The sequence below is a fragment of the Anser brachyrhynchus genome (assembly GCF_964034855.1).
Source record: "Anser brachyrhynchus genome assembly, chromosome: 4".
NCBI lineage: Eukaryota > Metazoa > Chordata > Aves > Anseriformes > Anatidae > Anser > Anser brachyrhynchus.
This window is the reverse complement of record NC_137698.1, coordinates 6417427-6440350: the sequence shown is the minus strand read 5'-3', so window position 1 is coordinate 6440350 and position 22924 is coordinate 6417427. Positions and strand designations below refer to the sequence as shown.

The 22924-nt window shown below is 41.6% G+C and overlaps 1 protein-coding gene and 2 long non-coding RNA genes across 4 annotated transcripts; 1 reads left to right on the top strand and 2 right to left on the bottom strand.

Moving 5' to 3' along the window:
* Positions 1-2058: 2058 nt before the first annotated feature.
* Positions 2059-11169, bottom strand: LOC308194600. Of its 2 annotated transcripts, none has more exons than XR_013950724.1 (2): positions 10563-11169; positions 2059-9877 (listed from the first exon to the last, which is right to left on the bottom strand). It is a non-coding gene; the product is annotated as an uncharacterized lncRNA (long non-coding RNA). The 2 variants fall into 2 exon arrangements; XR_013950725.1 differs by having other exon boundaries at positions 10828-11169.
* A 5-nt stretch (positions 11170-11174) lies between these two features.
* On the top strand, positions 11175-20148 carry CISD2 (CDGSH iron sulfur domain 2). Its single transcript, XM_080590705.1, has 3 exons — positions 11175-11336; positions 18576-18787; positions 19792-20148. Exons 1-3 carry the CDS (start codon positions 11180-11182, stop codon positions 19879-19881), a joined length of 459 nt encoding a protein of 152 aa, XP_080446831.1. The 5' UTR covers positions 11175-11179; the 3' UTR covers positions 19882-20148.
* Positions 11343-18569, bottom strand: LOC308194596. The gene is made up of 3 exons (XR_013950704.1): positions 17803-18569; positions 15320-15430; positions 11343-14091 (listed from the first exon to the last, which is right to left on the bottom strand). It is a non-coding gene; the product is annotated as an uncharacterized lncRNA (long non-coding RNA).
* Positions 20149-22924: the final 2776 nt, after the last annotated feature.

The following is a 22924-nucleotide window of genomic DNA, read 5'->3' as shown; positions in this document are numbered from 1 at the left end:
ACTTCTTTTGTAAAATCTACGTTTTCTGCTTATCGCTTTAATTGTATTAAACGCTGTAGGCAGGAAATGTAGCCCCAAGTATTGCGTTAATGTTCTTGTTGCCCTAATCAAGAATATTGTTGAAAAACACCTTACTGTTCCTTGCCCCAGTTTGGGTTAGGGATATTATTACACTGCTCCAAATCTTCAGTATATCTTCCTTTCTGTCAGACATTTCCTCTCTCTCTTAAATTGCTTACAAACTTCCTGAACTTCTTTACTGTCATCTCAGGAAACTGGGGTATCTAGTAATATTTCAGTTCTACATGTTTTAATTATTATTTGAGATTAATGACCTCCATATTTAGACTCTAGATCTACCTTATGATTATCATTTTGCAGCACAATTTAAGGAATAAAGAACTGCACAAACATGCTGTTGAGAGTGTGTAGTTTTCCCTGCTAATTTAAGACAATGGGTATTGTTAATTTGGTAAATCGGGTTTTGTTTATGTGCATTTCAGCAGTTACATTTTAAAATCAGTATCTCTGTTAGTATAGTTCTTGGTTATAGCCATTTCTCAGAAATTGGTTTGCATAGATCACTTTAGTATACTTTTTTAGAGAAACACTTTGTGGTGCTTAACGGTCATTTTTTCAAACAAATACATAAGTTTAAATACCATTAAATACAATTGGGAAATAAAAATAACAATTTGTTTAGGTATGAAAAACAAGTGTAGTTATAGTGCTGGGACAATTTCTGCAAGTCACAGCACACAGCCCTGTCTGGAGAATGTTACACTTTTCACCCTCATCTCCTTTTCCTCAGATTGCAGGGTGAAAATCATGTTTTCTCCTCAGCTTTTGGATATTAATAAACTCAAATAAATATTTTACTTCAATAGGAATACCCATGCAAGAGAGGCCTTGTAACCTTAATACATCGATGTGCCACGCACACAAGTTTCTCACCTTTACCATACGCAGTAGGTGTGCTGCATGCTACTTGCACGGATACCTCATATTAGTAATGTAAAATGCAAGAGGCACAGATGATGGTTGCTGAATACGGGCGTTGCAACTTACTGTGGAACTACCTGGTCCATTGGGGTTTGTTTCATTTTAATTTGATTTTTGAAGCTAATCCTCAGAAGTGGCTGAACGGAGGTATTACCATGTCCAATCCTTATATGCCAGTGGAGCTGGGTTAGGTTTTCAGAGGTTTATTATGCAAAATAGCTCAGTAGATGTGGCATGGTAATGAATGGTTTGCAAAAATACCGGGAATAGGCTACTTGACTCGAATTCTCTCCCTAAATTGTATTTGTTTGTTTTTTAAGTACAGCATTACAGGGCCCTGTGCAGCCAAATGGTCAGTAACCTCTGAAGGCTGATTTTGCCAGTCCCTCTCAGCCGTTTCACGATGTTCCAGCAGTGCAAGCACGAACAGAGATCGCCTTGATATATTGTTATAGCACTTCTCTCAGCATAGAGGGGACTCGAGGGAAAAGCAGCCCAGCCTTAGTTAAGTGTAGCTGGCTTGCACATCAGTGTTAAATTTTCACTTCTGCTTGCTTTAGACCAGCCATTTTTACACTTATCCCATTCTACCTGTCTCCAAAACAGGTGGATCAACCGAGCACCCAAGGCTCCAAGCAGCACTGCATATGCAACACTTCATGTATCTGAGAGGAAAGAGGAAAATGTCTTCCTTTTCAGGAAAACAAAAAATTACTTTGAAAAAAGAAAGACACTCTTCTCATTAGTGCATCCAGTAGATCATCATTAGTTTCTGTTTGGAAGAGACAAAACACAACAGCTTCTGCTGCTGGAAAACAAAGCACTAAGAAGATGAAAAACAACAACAGCTTCTCCCTGTTTGCACGTATTACCAGGCCTCAATTTTCTCTTCAGCATCCTGTCCAACTTGTTTTTCCTTTAATTATCATAAATCGAGGTTGCAAGTCAAATCCCTCGTCAGTCTGAACAAATCTCACCTTATTGGGGACCCATTTGATTCAGTGGAGACTATGAGAAATAAGATCACAGGGGAACGCTGATAAAATAAGATTGTTCGATCGACTATTTTTATTGCAACAAATAAAAAAAAAAAAACTGAGCTTGCCAACCCGAGTGCCATTACATGACAGTGGAAGAAAAACAGGTTTGGGGATGTCACTGGCTTCCATCTGATCCGTGTTTTAAATACCAAAGGCCAGCAGCCCTTCCCGTATAGCTGGGGGCTTCTCCCCTTCAAGAAGGATGGCAAGGTCACAGCTCCAGCCTTCGAAACACGTGCTCAGCTCCTGGCTGCTACCTCCAGGGCCATTACTTCATTTTCTGTTGGGAAGACGTAGTAAAACCCTTTCGCATCTGGAGTCCAGCCCAAGGTCAATGTGTGAGGCAGCAGTTACCTTTCTAAGGAATATAAGATCAAAGATCCAGCTTGGCATCTCTTCATCTTCCATTGTTTCTTCAACAGCTTCTCTGACATCCTCACTGAAACAATTTCCAAGCTATCCCACATGTTCCCTTTGTATAGCAGGGCTTTCTGTCTCACTGCTAGGTCATGGGGCAAAGCACAATAATCTATTTTAAGGTTTTGCTGCTATATGCAGGGAGTTGTCAGATCTAACATTTAGGTCCACATACAAGTCTCGGTGAAAAGCTTGAGCGTTTTATTGAATAATAGCATGCTGAGGTTTCAGAGCTCGCACAACACCGTGTGGGATTCACAAGAATTTAAAATACTTCAGTAACTTACACCAATATCAACAGACCAACAATCTCCACAAAATCTTTTGGCCTTCAGGATTTTGGTTAGCGCTTCATAGTTCAGTACTTTTTTAGTCTTGTAGTGACAACATATTTTTTTTCAGTTGAAGATTTTTCTCTTCTCCTGAAATCCTTAGGAAAAGCAAGAGCTATTTTACAAGAAGAAAGTTTTGACAACATAAAGTTCATTATGTTATTTTCACAGACCTAAACAACTGAATGTCTGAAAACTGCTACAGGATATTTATTAGTATTCACAGAATTTTCTTCTTTTTTTTTTTCCCAGAAAAACTACCATTTGATCTAAATGAAAGAGATATTCCTTTCAAGTCAGCAGCAGTTTGTGTCAAAAGGAATGTTTATTTTCTGTGCTGATTCAGCTTATGGATATTGAAGCATGAAACCTCATAGGTGGGCATATGCACGGTGCAATTACGATGCCCATTTGGAAAAAAAGTTATGTTGCCATGTAGTTACTAACTACGTTAGGTTTCTCCTTTTGTATGAATTCTTTACATTGATGAGCAAGCACAAATTATACATATACATAATATATATATGGCAAAATAGCATCCTAAAGTAGCGGTGTGAGGGGCTGAGAGGGTAGGCACAGTTGCTGAGATAAGCTAACGCAGGCTGAACTGAGCAGGTGAAACACCTCTCTGGAGCAAAGCAGCGTGATCAGCTCCAGTAGGCTGGGTTACATCACTTGGAGATCCGTTCAGAAAGGTGCTTAATGGTGACCTACTTTACCCCGACTTTGGAGTTGGTTGTTTTTCCTCGTTATACCCGCTTTTTTGACCCCTCAGGCTGCCATCAGACTGAGTGCTAAGGCTGTAGCGCTCTTACTGAAAATGACCGAGCTCTTACAGCAGCTGACAGCAGTACTTAATTTGGCCTATTGTGTTTACTAAAGGAGACATCAAAGGAGTCTCTGTTGCACTTTCAAGATATGTCTGGTTTTTTATTACTTTGAGGTAACTGATTACTAGTCAGATTCAGACCGTCCTAATTTGGTTGCTCCTCCAATGCCTGTTCCAGGACGCAAACGTACTGAGCAAACCACAGTCTTTGAGGAGCATTCGGGTTCGACAAATGCTTTGAACAATTTGCCTAATACAGGGTAAAAGTCCAGATCAGATGATCAGGATGAAAGTTTATTATTGAGACAGGCTAGGTAACGTATTTCATGGGCTCCCTGGTATGGGTAAGGCAGGTCAGGCTTCACAACGTGCTGCATTGCTTGATCAGAAGCGTAGGCTTCAATTCACCTGGCTTGCTACATTCTGAGTTCAGTCTTCATTGTTTGGTTACTTACAGGCAATTAGTGAGCCCGTGCCAATCAGGACACTGATACTGTACTTTATACTTGTGTATTTAATGCCCTTCATCTTAGTTGAGACAGGAGGTTTTAAACAAACTAATGCTGTTTCCCTGGCAGAATTATTACATAGCTTTGTACACTGCAGTGTTTTAATTGTCTGATGCTATATTGACATACTTCACTCTAATGATTTAAGTAAATAGGAAAGTCCACAGAAATACTTTAATGTTTCTTTGGTTTGTTTGGTTTGTCTTTGAACTGACAGAAGTATATGCCGTGTATTTGGACAATGGATCTAACTAGCCAAGTATCGTGTTACTACGACTCATTTTACTTTGTCCTTTTGAGCAACCTCATCTGTAAAGATTTGGCTGATCTTTTCAGGTTTTGGTATGTCCCAATTAAAATGTCCAAGAGGTTGCTTGGAGTTCAAATGCCCAGGTAATTACAGCCAAATATAGCTCTTGGAAGGAAGGAATATTATTCTAGTTTGCTGTCAGTGTAATTTGGGAAATATTGCTGATGACTCTAAATCACCAATACTGAAATTAGCCAGTTGTTACACGATTCATCATTATGGTTATGGGGATGGATCAGGGCAGTATTTCCGGGCGAGTGGGTTGTGACACACATGATAGTCATGAAACGTGGTTGGCACGTTGTTGAAAATTTTGCAAAATAGAAAGCAAGGGCAACCTTGTTTCTCCACTCCTGAAAACTCTTTTTCTTCTAGGTCAAGCATGCTTTGCAGCCTCTCGAGAAAAAGTGACAAATCTTTTTTTTTTTTTTTTCCAATAATGGGACTTCATCTGGAAAAAAATACCCCAAAACTGAAAAAAAATACTTGTTTAAAGACTTGTTAGTGGCATCTAGAGATACTAATTTTCCCGCCATAGCAATTTAAATTTCAAGTTAACTGGGAAAAAGAGAATTTATTAGTCCTTCCTGAATATTTGGTGGCCTTTGTTAAGTGATTTTGTGATCTCTGCATAGCTCCTGTATCAGAAAAAAAAACACGGCTGCAATTAGGCGTGGAGGACTCAGGTACTCTAAGACTAAATGATGTGCTCACCCTCACATAGTTTAGGATATTTGACAAACCAAGTCTTGTTGAACAGACATTCTGAGGGATGATGTGTGGCATTCATTTCTACTGTACCTGGTTTCTGAAAAATTAGAACATTTCTGTCCCTGAAGCTATCAAAATAACATCTTGTTCAGGCACCAAATGCACATAAAAGTGTAAAAAAAAAAACGAAGAAAAATAATTCAATTCCTCCTGGGGAAGCAGCTTAAAACATTCTCAAGTATCTTAATAAACTGAATATAGATACTTATGACAAGAATAATTTTCAATAAAAGACTTTCTTCTCTAAAAAGAAGGGGCACTAAATCTTTTTCTGTTTTCCAGGAGCACTCTCCTAGCATGTTGATCAAGACAAATGCCTCTTAATTACTGTGTATTTCTTTTTCATTTTCCATTTAATTTTTATCTTTCACAGTCATTAGGCTCACCTTTCCTGTAAAGTAAGTAAACCTTTTAAACTTTGATGTGATGTGATTATAGCCTACTTTTCGTGTTGGTTGCTTTCACTGCTGATTAGAGGGGAAAAATAAACTGATTTTTACAAAATGCTTTTACTTTGCAGATGGTGTATCTCCCTGTACTGGGGTGATGTGCAGAATTGATACTAGATTCTGACGGTATCTCGAAGGGCAAGTGAGAAAGTGACTTAGAAATCTTCGAGGAAACAGCCAGCTACCTAGATCTCGCACAGCTTAGCCTTGAGGAGGGAGGCAGGCTGAGAAATCTCCAGAGCGCTGCTGTTTCACAGCAGCCTGAGAAATGATCAAGTGCTGTTTTACTGCGGTGTCAGTGGGCAGCGTGACACAGGAAGAAGTTAAGAGCAGAGTGCAGGCGTATTGCAGAGATCGTGTACTCTGTCCTCGGGAGGGGAAGCCGGTAGTTTTTCTGTGCTATAATTAGGCACTGCCAACAAATGCACGTTGCGTCACAGGAATCAGTCTTGTGGCACGCTCACCTTTGCCTTCCAAAGTGAAGGAAATATCTTTCAGTGACAGCTATTACACCAGGGAGTAAAGTACTCAGGGGACAAAGACAGCCTTAGCTGTCTGGTCAAGGATACAGTCTTCACTGACATCAGAGATCAATGCAGTTCGAAAGGGAATAGCGTGCAGTCGGTTCCCTGCTGAGAACGCACGGACACACGGTGCTTCTTTTCCCTGGAATTCCCATGCTAAGAGAGCTGGTTGTATTTTTTGGTAGTGGCGTTACTCACAGCTGTCCGTGTAGTAGTGTGCCGCTTATGTCGGCTTTGTCCTCTGTCGGTCCTTCAGCGCAGGGGAGGAGGTATCTGTTTTTCATCACTGCAGCTTCCTCCCAGGGGACAGTCTGGGGATTTTGTAGTCTGTTTTGTTGCAACAAACCAGGCAGAACCTGCCACAAATCAGTAACCTATCTGGTCTTTTTTGAAGTTATTAGTGTATCCTAAAGATACTTGTTCTGATATGAGTAAAAATTTGAATTAGCAACTCTCTGGAAACCAATAAAGTTCCAAACCTGTGCAATTCTTTACGCAACCAGGGGTCGGTCTGGATCCTCGTGAGCTGTTACGTATTGGATCAACTTACTAATGCGGATGGAAAGATTGGATCAAAGTTTAAAACTCGTTGCAATGTTATATTTAGTAGTGCATCATTAGCACTACTTCACTGATGCTACCTACGATAGTGTCATGTCATACAACTGCAGTTACTTCCTCAGCTTTATTTAAAGGCAACAGGAATCAGTAACCTGGCATTTGGATAGTTTTATCCTGCGTTATTTTTGCAAATATTCTAGTGACTGTGAAAGCCACTGTCGTGGACCAATGCTAACCATTGCAAAAAAGACAGTCCTGGCTTGTAAAAAGCTAACAATGTAAAAAGAGGCAAACTGTACTTTATCTGGGGATATCTAGGAAATCAACACTGAAGACACCTATTCCTTCTTGGGTTGGGATTTTCTTCAGCTTTGTTTCATATCCTCAACCATAACTTAAGCACAGCACTTCCCCAAGACACTCCCCAGCAACAGCAGTCAGAAGAAGAAATTAAAATATTAAACCTGTGGCTGAGAGATCAAAGAATGATTATTTCTTATGTACAATTGCACATAGGCTCTGGTCTTTCTTGCACAAAGTAGCATTTTGGAATTTGATACAATTCTTAGAAATCTTGCCATTTTTCTTTACATTCCTGTTTTCATTCTTTTCGGAAATGAGTGCTCTACAACCCATGACAATAAACAGCATTCTGAGCCGCAGGGCCATTTGAAAATGCAACAATAATACATGCTACAGTAGGACACTGCAGCTACTTAGGCAATTACAATAGCACCTGCTTTCAAAACATAATAGTTACATTGTAAAATGCTTAGACATTAGCTAGGTTAAAAAGTAATACCAGGCTAACTTCTTTCGGTCTGGATTCTCCTTTCATCCCCCATTGATTGTAAAATAATTTAGTATAATTTTATAATATGGTAATTATGCTATCACAAAATTACCCTCCTGATTCGTTTATAAGTGATTTATTTTCTCTATCCATTTTTCTCTCAAGCATGGTGCACGCTGCAGAGGAGCAGATATTTTCCACAAGCTCCAGCAGAAGCCACTTCCAGTGCCAGTTCGGAGAGTCAAGTGAAAGCGCGACAGTCTCAGCTTTCTTCTAACGGCAATTAAGCCTCTGGATGTAAAAATAACAAATGAAAACCTAACTTAGCTGCAACGCAACGGCAACTCGCTCACAATGTTCATAAAGCAGGAAAGTAACCTTATATATACATATGGTCTTATGGATTATGTGTTTTAAGCCAGTTTACTTATTCTTTGAGACTCGTTCTTTTAATACTTGGGTGTTGACAGTGCTGCATACTGACGGAGACCACATGAAATGAATCACAGTTCCTGCAGCCCTTCTGGGGTGTCATGATTTTGCTTGGTTTTGGGGAAGCAGAAGAATAAGAGATCTTTACAAACAGCAGGAACAGCAGCTAATCAACCCCCATTGTGAAATGATTCAAATACAAAGGGAGAGATCTAGCTTCCTCCTAGATAGAGCCATGCATTTGCTGATGCCAGAACCCAGCCCTTTGGTGACAGGCTAGTTTTTAGTTGACAACAGTAGTTTTGCCTGCTGCAGAGATTATTCTAGGCGCTCGGTATGGATAATGGCAATGCCAATTCCAAGAAAATGGTTTTAACAACACAAGACATCCTGTTGACAGAAAAGCTCATAAACACGAAAGAAAGCTGAGCAAATTACTGCGCTACTTAGGCTTGTTTTAGAGATGGAAGGATTGTGTGTCTGCTACCTTGGAATATTTCATCTTTTATCCTTACAGGTATGTACTTGGTAAAATAAAATACATAAATATCATCTATAAATGTTCTTTTCCTTTGCAAATCCTAATGTGTTCTAGACAGACCAGCACGCATTACCTCATTTTGCAGCTGAATTAAAGACGCAGGGGCATTAAGCAATTTATGCAGGGTTAGAGAGGAGGAACACCAGCAGCTTCTTTTCACCTGCGTTCAGATGGAGCAGGGCTGACCAGCTTTTGGATGCTGAAGGCGACTCTTACTTCTACTGCGAGCTGGACAAATGCAGCTATGTTTTAGTAACATTGCACTTAACAGAACAAGCCCCACCGAACATGATCTGCACCTCTGCCATGAACTTTTCCACCATTCTCACCAAAGCATGCATAGGAGCAAGTCCTCTTGCCAATTCTCTTTTGAATTGTATTTTGGGAGTTCCTTGTAACAGACCTGAGCTAGCACTAATGATGTAGACCTCCTCACGTGGCCTCCAAGCTGCACCTTGTCTGTAATGTACTTAGTTGCTGAAAAATCTTAGTGATAGAGGATACTTACTGCTGAAAGCAACAATTGTATTTCAGTATTGGTGACCTGGGTTCTGTTCCAGTAGCTGTGCTTGGGCTTTTTGTGCTGTTTTTATTACAGCAGCTCCTATATTCCCTGCCCAATACCAGATTTTCAGTGGCCGTGTTCAGTATGAAGCACATAGGCAGAGGCAATCTCTACTTTAAACATTCACAAAACAAAGCTAAATATGCAACAACAAATGACCCTGCCCTTCTTCCCAAAGTGCTAGAAGATTTTCCAGATACCCAGCAGCACTGAGATTTGAGGCCCAAAGAGATATGGACTTGTGTCCATATATATGTCCACACAGGGGGTTAAAGGTCTATAACAGAAAGAAGATGTCACACATGCCTGGTAAGCCTCTTGATATTAACCGATCTTAAGTCCTTCCCCTGTAACTAGGTCCCTAAAGATGGACAACGGCGTAAAACCCTCTTCTTTTCTGCAGGACTGAGCAAGCCTGCAGCTTACATTTTTCCCCTTAAGTCAAACAGGAAGTTTGTGGCCAAGTTGGAGAGTGAACACAGATCTCCCAAGCCCCAGTTCAAACCGGATGTCCAAAGACCATCTTTTGCCTCCCCTCCAGCTAATAATCTCATTCAGGCTTCACTTTCTTTATAGTTTTTCCACAAGCAATGACATCACCCTTTCATATACCAAAACTACTCACGCCTCACGTCAAGTGATGCCCATGCAGACAGGCAAGGCGCAGTGAGAGCGGTTCCTCTCTGCAGCATGTGCGGCGGTGTGCTGAGTGGAGTGCAGATCAAAGGCGGTGCAGCAGGGCTCAGAAGCTCAGTGAAATGTCAGCTGTGCTCCCCATGTCACAGCGAGCATCCAGAGGAGGCTGAAAGAGCAGAGGAAAGGATGCAGGGAAGGACAGGGACTCTCAGCCTCAGCGTGAAGTTGTTTGATTCACAGCTGAAGGATTTACTTGATGTATCTTCAGCCTTGCGTATTTTTCCTCCAGAGTTTCACAAACAAGGTTACATCATGACAGATCTGATTTGCAATCTTTGCAGAATAATCAAACATTTTGCTCTTTCATTATCTCGTCTAAGAGCAGGCATTTGCCTGCATAAGAAGGAATCATCTTAGGACATCAGACATAGTCATTATCAGACTAAACTTAGATGAGGCGGGGAACTAAGATACTCTGAGATCACAGGAATATTCTCACTAGCTAAAGATGATTCATCAGGAAAAGTTAATGTAGGGTCACAGGTAGGAAAGCAATATTCAGGCCAGAAGCACAAACAAGCTGTATTTGTTTGTCTTAAGCCTGGCTTCGAGTATTTAGTTTTTGCCTTAGTTCTTCATGGTAATTTTAACTTTAAATTAATTAATTTTGATTAATGTTGTCCAGGATCAATTGTTGAAGCAAAATAGTGAAAGAAAACTAGCACTGTGCTTTTATATCCCAGCCAACAGAAGGCAAAGAAAACCGCCAAGCAGACGCAGCTAAAGACAGCCGCACTGCTTCAAGAAATAGGTACAACTACTTTGTCATTGCTTTGCTCAACCCTACTCACTTAACCCAAAACGTAACAGCTACAAGTTCTGGGGTGGCAGGAAAAGAGCACGGCTGGTACAGGCAGCAGTGGTGTGGTTTCTATATGCTGAGGGAGGAGAGAGAACCGTGTTCCAGTCAGGATCACGTAAGGTCGAGAACAATCACGCTCTTTCAGCTTTCCTGGAGATGCTCGTGCTCCCTGCCGTTTGGCGTTAGCACGTGATGGACGAGCTCGCAGTAGCATTTTGACCCAAATGGCGTTAGGTTTGTGGCCGAGGAATTACCACGAGAGTTTCCAGGTCTGGCAGGACTGCGAACTGGCCTGGAACGGCTCCATCTTTTCACCGGCTATACGGAGGCAAATTTTTACGCCCAAATGACCGGTCTCCTTGCCGTGAAATTAGAGAACACCGGATAACGTGCCCAGAGACACACAACCCAGGACAAACACCCGCCCGTCCCCACAGCCCCCGCCCGGCCGCCTCCCCTCAGCGGCGCGCCCCCGGCACCGCCCTCGGCCCCTCCCTCCCTAGCGGCCGGCGCCGCCCGCGCGCCCCCCGGCGGCTGCAGCGCCCCCGCGCGGCGCGAGCTTGAGGGGGGCTCTGCTCGGCCGTGCGCGGCCCCGCCCGGCGGCGCATGCGCGGCGGCGGCGGCGGTTGGCGGCCGTTGCCCCCCCCCCCAACGGGCGCCATGGTGCTGGAGAGCCTGGCCCGCATCGTCAAGGTGCAGCTGCCCGCCTACCTCAAGCGGCTGCCGCTGCCCGAGAGCGTCGGCGGCTTCCTCCGCCTCACAGGTAGGCGGCCCCGGGCCCTTCCTTTAATTCCCCGGCTCCTCCGGCTTTCCCCCGGGGGGAGAGGGACGGGCAGCCGGCGTTCGGTCGCCCTTAAAGCGCTGTGGAAGGAAAGCCGGCCGACAAAGCCGTGTGGGGTGGGCAGCAGCCCGAGTTAGGTGGGGGGGGTCGGGGGAAAGGAGGCTCCTGGGCCGCGGCTGGCTCGCACCGTGCTTCACCTGTCCGGCTGTGCGAGCAGGGGCGAGCCAGGGGCCCCGCGCGGGCACGACGTGGGGCTTGGCTGCAGGCCCGAGCCCCTGCCTCTGCCTAAAGGGTCCGAGGTAGCCTCTGTGCAGAGCTAACGGACACAGCTGGAGAGGGCTCTGTACGGGAGCGTGAAATTAAGCTTTTTTTTAAATGTCCTTATATAATTTTTTACAAGTTTTTAAATTTTTTCCTGGGTGAGGGAGTGAAAATATCCATCTGTTAGTCGTAGCCTTATCACAGAGCGAACAAGAAAGAAAACGCTACGTAGCATTAAATCCTTAGGTGGTCAGGGCATCTCAGTACTTTGCAAACTGGAACTGTGTGAGCTCAGGCTCTGGCATGGTACTGCAGGCAGAGCCTCAAATAGCTTGAATAACAAGATTAGTTTGGCGATAATAAACAAGAGGAATATTCTAACCGGAGCTGTCTGGAAATAGAAAACATCTTCAAAGTGTAGGATCAAGCCCATGTGTTCTTGCAGCACCAAGCTGTATGACTTCAGTAGTGCTGGGAAATGGTTTCATTTAAAACTAGGTCTGAGTACTTTTTACAGTGTGTATGCTCCTTGTAAACTTAAAAGCCCCATTATCTTTCTCAGGACAAGGAAACCTGTCCTTCTATCCCCATAACTACTCTTTCATCTGAAAATGCTGTTAATTATATTGACCAAAAGAGAAGCTCAGCTGCTATAAAGTTGGAGGAAAGGGATACAATGAGATTCAGAACAAAGCAGCTTCTCCTACCCCAGCTTTTGACAGTTTCCTACTTAAGTCATTGTCTTTTTAACCACGAGTGGTACTTAAAGTTTCTTAAGCTTAATAATACCTGAGCTTACTATCTTCTTGCTTCACATTTCCAGACATACGTTTCTGTAACAGGATTATTGTGCAGCCTCTGTTCACACTACACTGTCTAGTAATTGAACTTATTTGGAAAACCTCTGGTCAGAGCTTTCTTTTTTCTTTTTTTTTTTTTTTTGAAATAGAAATGTTTTGCTGTCATGTTGTTAACCCCCTTAACAGGTGCTTGCTTGAATTTGGAAAGAGAGGAATAAGTAAGCAACTGAAACCCTCAAGGGGAGACCAAATGTATGAAATGTCAGTCCCAAAAATATTAAACATAGGTAAAAGAAGGAACAGAGTGGGAAATTGCTTTGAGACCTTTTAAAAATTCAGTGTGCGTAGCTGAAAAAAAGCATTACCTCTAATTATTAGTGATTTCTTTGACTGGTCTCGTGTTAAACACTGAAAAGTGGAAACAGAGGGATAATTAAAAATACATAGCTATTGGGCCAATGTTTTGACGCTCTTCATTTTTTCAGCAATCAGCTAGAATACTATCTGATGTCCTGCTTAGATATCTTCCTCTAAAGTGGAAATGAATGAAAATAATAGAAAAACCAGCAAAATTTTACAAGGTGCTTAATAAGGCATAGGGTAGATGCAACATGTTGAGGCTTTTCAACAGAAAATGCCAGGATGGTATACCCTAGGCACATAAATTAAAAATGATCCTATCTTAATGCTATTAAAAGTTATTGAAACTCACTGAAACCTCACTGCTCATGAAAGATTTCTGTACTTACCCGCACCCAGAGCTGCTGTCAGTCTCAAGTTTTGTCTAATAAGCGTGCTTCCGCAAGCATCTCCTCTTCTGTGTTGTTGTTGTTGTGTTCTTCGCGTGCCCCATCCTGAAGTTGTAGCCCTGTAAAAGTAGGGGATTGCCAGTTCTGGGAGTTGTTTTGCAGCAGTGACTTAGGGGTACTTCTGATAACAGGGTAATGGTAGCACCAACCATACTGTAAGTGGCTGTATTTTACATTGTTGAATAGTAATTCACCATTTCATAAAACAGATATGGTTTCTAGCTTTAAAATCAAATTTCCAGGACTGTTGAATGAGTATAGTGCAACTTAAAAACTGGAAGGAAAATGGTGATTATAAATATCTTTAATTGAATTAACATCAGTGAATGACTCTTAAACAATAGTGAAGATCAGATTTAAATTTCCTTTTGTGTTTACTACTACTACTAGAAGTTTTAGGGCATCATATTCTTTGGCAAATAATACATCAAGCATTTTCCTTTGCTTCATTTTGGAAGGTCAGAAATAATACTGATCTTAAATCATTTAAAATGTGTTAGTATTTGTCCTTTGGCATCTGCTGAACTTAGGGACCAGCACTATAAAGCTCTTGCTGGCATTGACTTTGTTCACAAAGTCGGGCCAGAACTGAAATTCGGAACGGTGCAGTGCTTTGCTTGTTATGGCTTTTATTGCTTCTATAAACCTTTGGTAGCTTCCAGGCAGATGCAGCTTCAGTTCCTGTGGTGCATCAGTTGTAGAAACACCAGACCAAAAGCCCAGGGAAGAACCTTTCCTGTAGGGTATCGTTAAGGTGTGCTGATGATAGACCTTGAGACATCCGGTGTTTGTTATGACCTTGCCAGACCACAGTGGAAAACTTCTTGCTTGGAGAGAGGAAGACTCTTAATGTCCAGTGCAGAACTCCTGAAGGTAAAAGCAAGGAGGGAGGAGGGAATTAATGTGTTTGACCTTGGGTTTGAAAATGGATAGCTGAATTATCGCACTGCTGCTGCTCAGAAGCCTCTTTCAGTTCCTTGTCATAGCTGCTTTACCCTTCCCTTCTCAAGTTCGCTAAAATGAACAGTGTTGCCGTCTGCTGGCTTTGCTTTCTGTCCTGGTAAGTTTCTTTAAACTGGAACAGCAATTAACCTCAGAATAACATGTGATCAGAAGTGAGAAAAGGGAATTTCAAGGTCTCTCTAGGTGCCAGTCTCCTTTCCATAAACATGATGCATTCCTGTGTGGGCTGTCACGCACCTGGCATACATGTTACGAGGGACGTGAGTGTGACAAGCTGCCAGGCAGAAAGAGGACAGTTTTGTGGGTCATCTTTTACTGGCGGAAAGAAGGAGGGCTGACATCATGACCAGAGAGTCTGCAGAGCTCATTTGAACAACGAATTTCTCGTTTGCAGACTAGCTTGCTAACCTACCTTTGCTTTGGCTTTCTGCTTTATTATTTAGTGTGCTGTGCTGTGCTGTTAAAAGAACGGTCACTTCTCCACCTTCCCACCTGCTGAATAAGCTAACATTGAAGTGGTGTGCAGAGTCCTTTGATTTTAATTTGTTTAGCAATGACAACATCAATAAATGATCAAGCAACCAAACAGAAAACGGGACAGAACAGCTTATTAGTTCCAAAGAGAAAATAGTTGGGTCAATATTTTGAACCTGCGTGAAGAATTGCAGCGGTTTAGAGAGAACACAACCACAGTTCCAGTATTCATTTTGACTGGTAGCTAATACTTGTTAAAACTTTGGCTTGCGGTTGAGTTGTTATCTTCAGAAACTGCTTTTGAGTCTGCACAGGGTCATTTCCACGTAAATGAGCTAAAACATAAAATCAAAGTGAAAGATAAAGAAGGGCTGGTGAAAGACATACAGACAGTAAACACTGCCTTTGATTTCACTCTCAGTGGCTGGTCGGTCCTCTCCTGCTGACAACGTTTGTGTTTCTTATTTTTTGGACTTGTTACTGTTGGACTAAAAGTTAAGACGTTTTCTCAGAAACCTAACACCATGGCCTGTGGTCCATGGCCTCAGCTTCTTGCAGTTCTCTGGGCACTCCTGTTTCAGTGATGTTCCTGATACTTTCCAGGACTTATCTTTGGGATTGGTCTCTATCCTAATACAAGTCAAGTTTGAAGACTAACCTCTTCGATCCTCTGCTCTCCATTTCTGGCTCCAAAGACTGCCTCTTCCCATGCAGCAGAGCTGATAAAGAATCTCCAGAGTCAATGTAGTGGCTGAATTCTGAGTATCAGCTGTGAAAATAAACAGAATTTTGTGAATTGCCTTACATCTGCTTCAGAAAGGTATGACTGGCTTCAAAACCACCAAGCAGCTTGCGGTTGTAGGAAGATACCTTTGCATTAGTTTGGGTGAAGGCTCGCCTACCCCTCCTAGTCCAAAGGTCTGGGACTTCTTACTTTGTGACAGTATCTTGTTTCTCATGCCCTAGAAACATGGTCAAGTTGTTTTTTTCAGTCTAAAAGTATGAGCCGGTGGCAGTCTTGTTGACAATAAAGTCAATTTATGATTAAGATACAAGTTGGTATAACTTGGGGCTTTCCAGAGACTCCCAGAGTAGTGTTTTCTCAATAATCATTGGCTACTGAGGACAAAACTCTTTATCAGCACTTAGCACTGTACAGATGCTAAATAATACCCATGATAAATAATATCCCTGTACTTCCTATTCCTGTTTGTTTCTAGTTTCCTTTCTAAGAGGTTACAGCTGTCATGTTCCTCTTTCACTTGGATGAACCCAACTGGTTAGGAGTCTCCCACAGACACGACTGGTGCCCCAGTGAGTGTTCTGACTTCAAAGTCCTGTCAGGGAGTTTCAAGCTGTACTGAGATGCCACTTGCTGTTCAGTTGCTGGTCTCTTAATAACATTTAATTCTGGCCAGAGTGCCCTTTTTTGTGTCAGTCTTAGTCCAGTGGTATTTCTAACACTCGATAGGCATGCTGCTTCTCTTTATGGTGCAGCTGTTGGGATGCCTATCCTGTCTTGGAGTTCAGTGTAGCTTTGTAGATAGGCAGCTCTTCGCCAACAGTCAAGTTAAATATTGAATTTGATTTTTTTTTTCAGTGACCAAAGCTTTTTCCCTCTCTTCTAAAGCATGTTTTAAGTCAGCCCTTCACATAAAGTCAGAAAGCACGTTCAGATGACTGTTGATGGGCTGTTCTGGAACAGTGCATCTCAACTGATGTTACTCATGATACCATTTTTGCTGTATGAATGATAAGGCTGGAACATGGCTTAGTTTGTGTTTCTGTGATTGTTATCATTTACCTCTCAGCTTCACAGTCCCACCAGAGTTACCACCATCTCGTGAAAGTTTGAGATGTTAAGTCCTTTCTAATAGTGGTAACTCAGAGAGTAAATGATGCTATGCCAGCAGCTTCTAAAATGGGGTTTGGCCATGTGTGGTGCAAGGCCAGAGGGGCTGCCTGGTTAGCTGGCTGTCCAGACCTCTTTCCTCAGGACACTCTGTGAGAGGTTTGCCTTGGTGGCTCCTGTCGTTATTCTGTCCTGTGTCTTTTCAGACGGTGACAGGGAAAGGTGTCTGTGAGAACTAAATGGTCAGCCTTTTTGGGGGACCACGCTGTCTGTCCAGAACTTAATGTTTCTCTCTACTGGAATATTCAGGCAACTTTCATTTTTAATGAGCATGTTCACTACGTTATTGAAGGAGAGTAAAACTGCTTGAATTTTTTGTCTTACTGTTATTTACAGTAATGATAGAAAAGACAAACAGTTACTGCTGTCCAGGAAGCCCAATGTTTTGTGTAGCATTGAGATACTTAAATGTTTCCAGATTGTTATTAATTAGGGCCCACAGCTTTTTGAGGGAACAGAGACCAGTCTGTTGTGGTGACTCCTAGGAAATACTGTCAAAAATTGTTGTGCAAAGGAACCACTGCAAATGCAGGCGTGGAAAGACAGTACTGAAAGTTCTTGCAGCATCTTTATCATTTACTCATTTGTGGTGCATTTCCAGATAAATGCAGTAAGCATGGTTTTCACATCAAAGGATATAGAAAGCCCAGAGAACATAAAGCTATTCCTGCAAAGTATTTTTGTTACATGGTGTACTTCCAGAACCTTCAAATTGTTAAGAAAGAAATACTGCATTCTAACTGGAAAAGTATTAGCATGAGCAAGCTCTTTATTGTTACAAATAAAGTTAAGCCTCACAAAATAATGTGATTTCTGAGAGCTCACAGTCTACCTAGCATCCTCACCTGTTCTATTGCATTCAAATTGTAGAACAAAATTTTGATATGTTCTGATCCTAAATCATTTAAAAGAGGAACTTGATTATTGTTTTCTGTTACAAAGTGCTTGTGTAACTGTTTGTGCTCCAGCTCATTCAAGTTCTTTGTTTCTCAATTTAAAATGTTTGGAACACCCTTCTATTTCTTTATGACTATTCAGATTTAATGTATTCTCCAGAAATTAAAACCAAAAAACCTCTCTCTATTGCTACATGCATTGTTAAATTACACTGGAGTATTGTCACAGCTTGTTTTGTTGGAAAAGTGTATCAGCCTTTAAAGTACATCCGTTGCCGGGTGCTGAATTTCTTTCAAAGTTCAGTAAGTCTTTTTTGTACTAATATGTCTTACCTGTACTTAAAATAAATGTCTCAGATTGGTACAAAGCAGTTCCCTGGGGCTTGACTTACGTAAAGGTACCTAGCCAGTGTCAGGACTCCTTCTCTATGTGCATTGTAGAAACTTGGTGCGGGTCCCTGAGCAAACAGAGCTCTGAAAAATAAAACAAACAAACCAAAAGCAATGGTAAAGGTTTTGTTAGTGCTTATTTGATGATAGGCATTATATCTGCCAAAAGTTTCTAAACACAACTTGTGGAACAAAGCAAATGAGGAAAACTTCAAGAATAAAAATCTGAAATGAGCAATTAAAAAAACTAATTATAAAGCATATTGAATAGTTCTTCGTATACAGAATGTAAGATACTGGCACCGAACCGTAGTGACTTTTTACTAACTTTCCACATGTAATCATGCCCAGTTTGCTATTACTTGGTGGTGTTTTATGTCTGGTGAACAGAACCTCTGTAACTTTAGTTCCTCATTTCAGTACACCTTTTACTTGTTTTAATTTTTGTTCCATCAAGTCATCTTCTAGAGTGTTAAAAAATAAACTTCAGATGAAATTCCAGGAGTCCAGTTTGTTCCTTAGCTACAGTAAAAGCCAGATTTTAATCTGGGGCTTCTTTCATCTTATGACTTACCCACAAAGTCTCATCTGCCCTCAGAGCCTTGCTGACTGAGCAGTCCTGTTCCCTACCCTAAGCCTAAATCATCTGAGAATAGCTGACGCTGCAGCAGACTGAAGTGGTGTCAAGAGCCAGTCTGAGTTCCACCTGTCTTTAGTTTCAGAATGGCTGCGGTTATTGCCTTTCCTGGGCGTGCTGGCCTTGCTGGGTTACCTTGCTGTTCGTCCGTTCCTTCCCAAGAAGAAACAGCAAAAGGATAGCTTGATTAACCTCAAGATCCAGAAGGAAAATCCAAAAGTAGTGAATGAAATAAACATCGAAGATCTGTGTCTCACTAAAGCTTACTGCAGGTGTTGGCGTTCAAAGACGGTAAGGTACTTCGTGCTACTGTAGGATTTGAGGTTGAAACTTGCATGTTTTTATCAGTTCTGTGGTAGTGAGTTGCAACAAGGTGACCTCTTGCTTTTCTTTGGAGGTGGAATAGCATCCTGGTTTCAGAGAATGGCACAGTTCTTACTTTTCTCTACTGTAAACCTAGCTACATGCAGAGAGAAACTGTTGAAATCTGTAATAAAAAAACAACACACACTGGGGTTTTTCCTAGAAATAGAGTGACCATCTGTGATTTAGATTAAAACAAAACAAACCTTAAGGTTTGAAAATATATTTCAACTAATTAGAAGATGAGTTAGAACTATTAAGGTTGGAAAAAAACTACAATTCTATTTTATGATGGAAAAACAATACTTAGAAAGTTGTTCATATTAGAATGAAAGTAAGAGTGCTTTCCCTCTGAGGGAAAGCACATCCCCACGTGGTCCAGAGCAACCACTAGGTGACTGCTTTGGATGGTCCGTGTCCCATGCATCAAACAGAAGTAGATGGATGATTTTCATCTCGTTCTTGCGACTGTCCTGATGTCACTCTGATGTTGGCCTCTCTAGACTGAATGCTTTCCTGTTTTAACAAAAAACTATGCCTTGGACCTAGAAAGCTCTCCCAAGTACTTTTCGTTCAGAATAATCACTTCAGAAAAATATTTCAGTTTTGCTTAAAACGGTACTTACTGGCTGAAAATGATCTGTTGAGAGCACTTTTACTGGCTCCGCAATAAACCTTAAGCCCATAGTGGCTGCTTTGTTCCCTGTTCTTCATGGCGAAGGCTTCATCTCTAAATTTGTGTCTATGAACAGCTATTTTAGGATCTCACAAACTTAGCTACCTGTTAACAATGTGTTTTCTTTTTTTTTAGTAATGCGTCTGATAGGGGGACAGGGAGTTTGATGTTGAAATGGGGCATAGTAGGAGGAACGGAGAAACTAGCAGCAATTGCTATACAGAGGTGTACTAATTTCTCGTTTGTTTTCTTCCAGTTCCCTGTCTGTGATGGCTCTCATAACAAGCACAATGAACTCACAGGAGATAATGTAGGTCCACTAATACTCAAGAAGAAAGAAGTATAGCGAATGCTTTATCCAGTAGATCACGACCGATAAGTCTTTTATACTGTTGTAGTTACAAGGGGCAGCATTTTATTATGTGATTGGTATGATTTAGTCTAATGATGGCTGTAGATTTCTTTTTGGGATAAACTGCATTTAGACAGTGCTAAATCTGTCACTGTTGGATACTTTATTCTGAGAAGAACTGTCTGCTTTGTAAAACTGTAAAGTAAGTATCTCTGTATATAAGTCGTTTATTTCAACAATAAAATGACTTCCTACAGTTAAGCCTTGTTTGTATGAACACATAATTGCAAAAATGTCACTATTTCCAAGGGAACAGGTCAGCCAGTAACATTGCCCCTTTATTCTGAGCTCCCGTTTGTCATTCATGCTCTTGTGAGGAAACAGATTTGCTCCTTGCAAAGTTCATATGCACTGCATATGCTGCTACTTGTAGTGGGGACTTTTATGGGTGGAGTTGGTTAAATGACAGAACCACGAAAGGGGAGGTGAACTGTATTCTTGGCTTGTTACTGATTCAGAACGGTTATTAGGGCAAGTCAGAACTTCGCTGTGGTAGGGCTTAATTTCAGATGCAGGTAAGTAACTAAGTGCTACTTATTTAACTGCTAGACTCCATATTAATTCTTCTAAAGTGCTTTATGCTGCAAGGAAAAACTGTATCGGTCTGCTTAAAAGTACAAGTTAGACAATTGTCTAAAATTGTGGCACAAATCTAAGGGAAGTTTTGACTGTTCCTTAACAAGCATTTTGTTTGGCTTGTTGTTAGGTAGGTGGGAAGCCCCAGAGCAGCATGCTACTGCCAAAACTTATCACCAGTGCTGGAACAAGTACAAGTTAGGAAGCCGTTCTCACACGAGGGCTGTCACAGCAGCAACAGAACTAAAGTAATGCCTGTATTTGTAACCGTTGTAGGTCTCGGTACCTAAAGCTCTTGCCTTGCAGCAGAACGTGGCAGATTCAGATGTGACTGTGGGTTACCTGATTAGGACGTGACTGTGGGTTACCTGACTGCTTCTACACAGCGTGTAACAGAACCGTGGTACAATCTAGCTTTGTTTAAATGCCTCACGGGAATCTTATCTTAATAGATGAAAGCAACCTGTAACCACTACCCCATTAGGATATAACACTTATAACAGAGGACGATCCATAATGATATTGTCTTGTATTGTACTGTTTTCCATTCTAGATAATGTATAATGAACACTGAGCTCATTTCTCGGGCTTGGTGGAGAAATTGCTAGATGAAATACAAAAACATGTTTAGACGGTGCTTTCCAGCTTTTCAATCCACAGCCTAGTGCAGCAGTCAGTTATTATATACAACTGTGTGCACTTCTAGCTTTTATCAGGATACTTCTGCATTCAGGTAATGTGATGTCTCCCTAAGTTTGAGAAGTAAGCTCTGTACATCATCCTGTTCTCACTTCCATTGCTCCACTCAGACAGATACTGTCAGTGTAAGTAGTACAGCAAAAGTGGTTTTGTTTCTCCCAAAATGCTATTCTAAAAGGAGAACGACAGTGTAAAGCTTGGCCTCTCGACTCTGGCTCTAGGACAGTTTGTGATGTTTTTTTTCTTCCTGCTTGCTATTAGACGTGACTGCTGCTACACTATCTACAACTACGAATACAAAACAGGTAGTTTTTCGTTTGTTTCTGCTTACGTTTATAGGGGAATGGAGCATATTTGGAACTGCCCTAGCAGCACTCACAGTTCCTTTTTAGAAAGGACATTTTCATAATTTCTACATGATACTAAAATTAAGATCATAAGGAAGATAGATGACCATGTCCTTGCATTTCAGTCTGTGAAGGGAATACTATCTCTCATGGCCTCAGTTAAATGGAAAGTGAAGGAGGTGCCCATCTTCCCTCATGCGGTGTTGAAGCAGGCCTACGTTAGGCGCAGTGAAGAGCCCTAACATACATGGATTGTACATTCTTGTAGGTTTTAATACCCTTGGCAGAAAAAATAATTTAATCTTCTGCAAGTATCACCTGCAAAAGTACAGCTATAAAACTGAAATAAACAAAAACTTAACACTGGCTATAGTATTTTTGCTGTAGAAAATCCAACCCAAAATTTCTGCTGCTGCTTTGGTTATCAAAGTAAGAGTTCAGTTTTCGCCTACCTGCCTTGTGAAAGTTGCTGTGCAATGCATTAGTGTTCGCATCAGTGCTGAGAAGGGCGGCAAAACACTTCCCAGGATGAAGGAGAATCAGGAGAATCTATCACCAACAGCTACCAGGGTCATTTTCATCCTTTTTGTTTTCAGGAGTCCTTGGAAGTTTGTTGTCTGTACCAACAGCTCTCGCCAAGTAAATGAAATTTACTTGGACCGCTAAGTTCACAGCACTGGGTAGGACTGGCTTATCTGATCCTGTGCTGCTTGCAGCTTGGATTCTTCATCTGCAAGCCATATGCAGGAATTTTCCCTCTGAAATTAAAATGATGTCCTTGAGAAGGCAGATGCCAAAGTAAGGAAAAAAAAAGTCACTGCTGACTCCTTTAACAGTTAGCTTGCGCTCTTAGTGTAAGTCTGTCCATTTAAGCAGACACCCCTCCTCCTCCCACTCCAAGAAAACCCACCACAGTTTACTTATCTGTTCAAATTATCTTCATGAGGTCTATGGGGTTAGCTAAGAACTAAAGTGTCAGCAGAGCCCTTTATCTCGGTTGACAAGAGTTGAACCAATTACCTGCTGGAATATATTTGGTCACATCTTGGCACTGGGTGACTTTTCTGCCCTCATTTGGAAGCTCTACGCAAAGGGATAGATTTGCCCAGTTCTAAGAAAGACCAGGACTCAGGCAGTAGACCAAATCTTCACAGTCAGGAAAAAGCAAAAGCCAGAAAAGCAAGACATGGCATGCTGCAACATGCCTTCTTTACGCAACTCAAGCGCTGGCGCTTACCTTTCTCTTGACTATGAAGACTTGTTGTAATGAACTACAATGAAACATGTAAATGAATAAATTTAGAGAAGGGTGTCTGATTTGGGTTGACTATTAGACAAAGTAAATGTGAAATGCA

Excerpts from the sequence above, each read along its gene's own strand:
- CISD2 (XM_080590705.1), top strand. The coding sequence starts at position 11,180 with ATGCGCGGCGGCGGCGGCGGTTGGCGGCCGTTGCCCCCCCCCCCAACG. Across the intron at positions 11,337-18,575 it reads CGGCTTCCTCCGCCTCACAG|TTTCAGAATGGCTGCGGTTA; the intron begins GTAGGCGGCCCC and ends ACCTGTCTTTAG. Across the intron at positions 18,788-19,791 it reads GGTGTTGGCGTTCAAAGACG|TTCCCTGTCTGTGATGGCTC; the intron begins GTAAGGTACTTC and ends GTTTTCTTCCAG.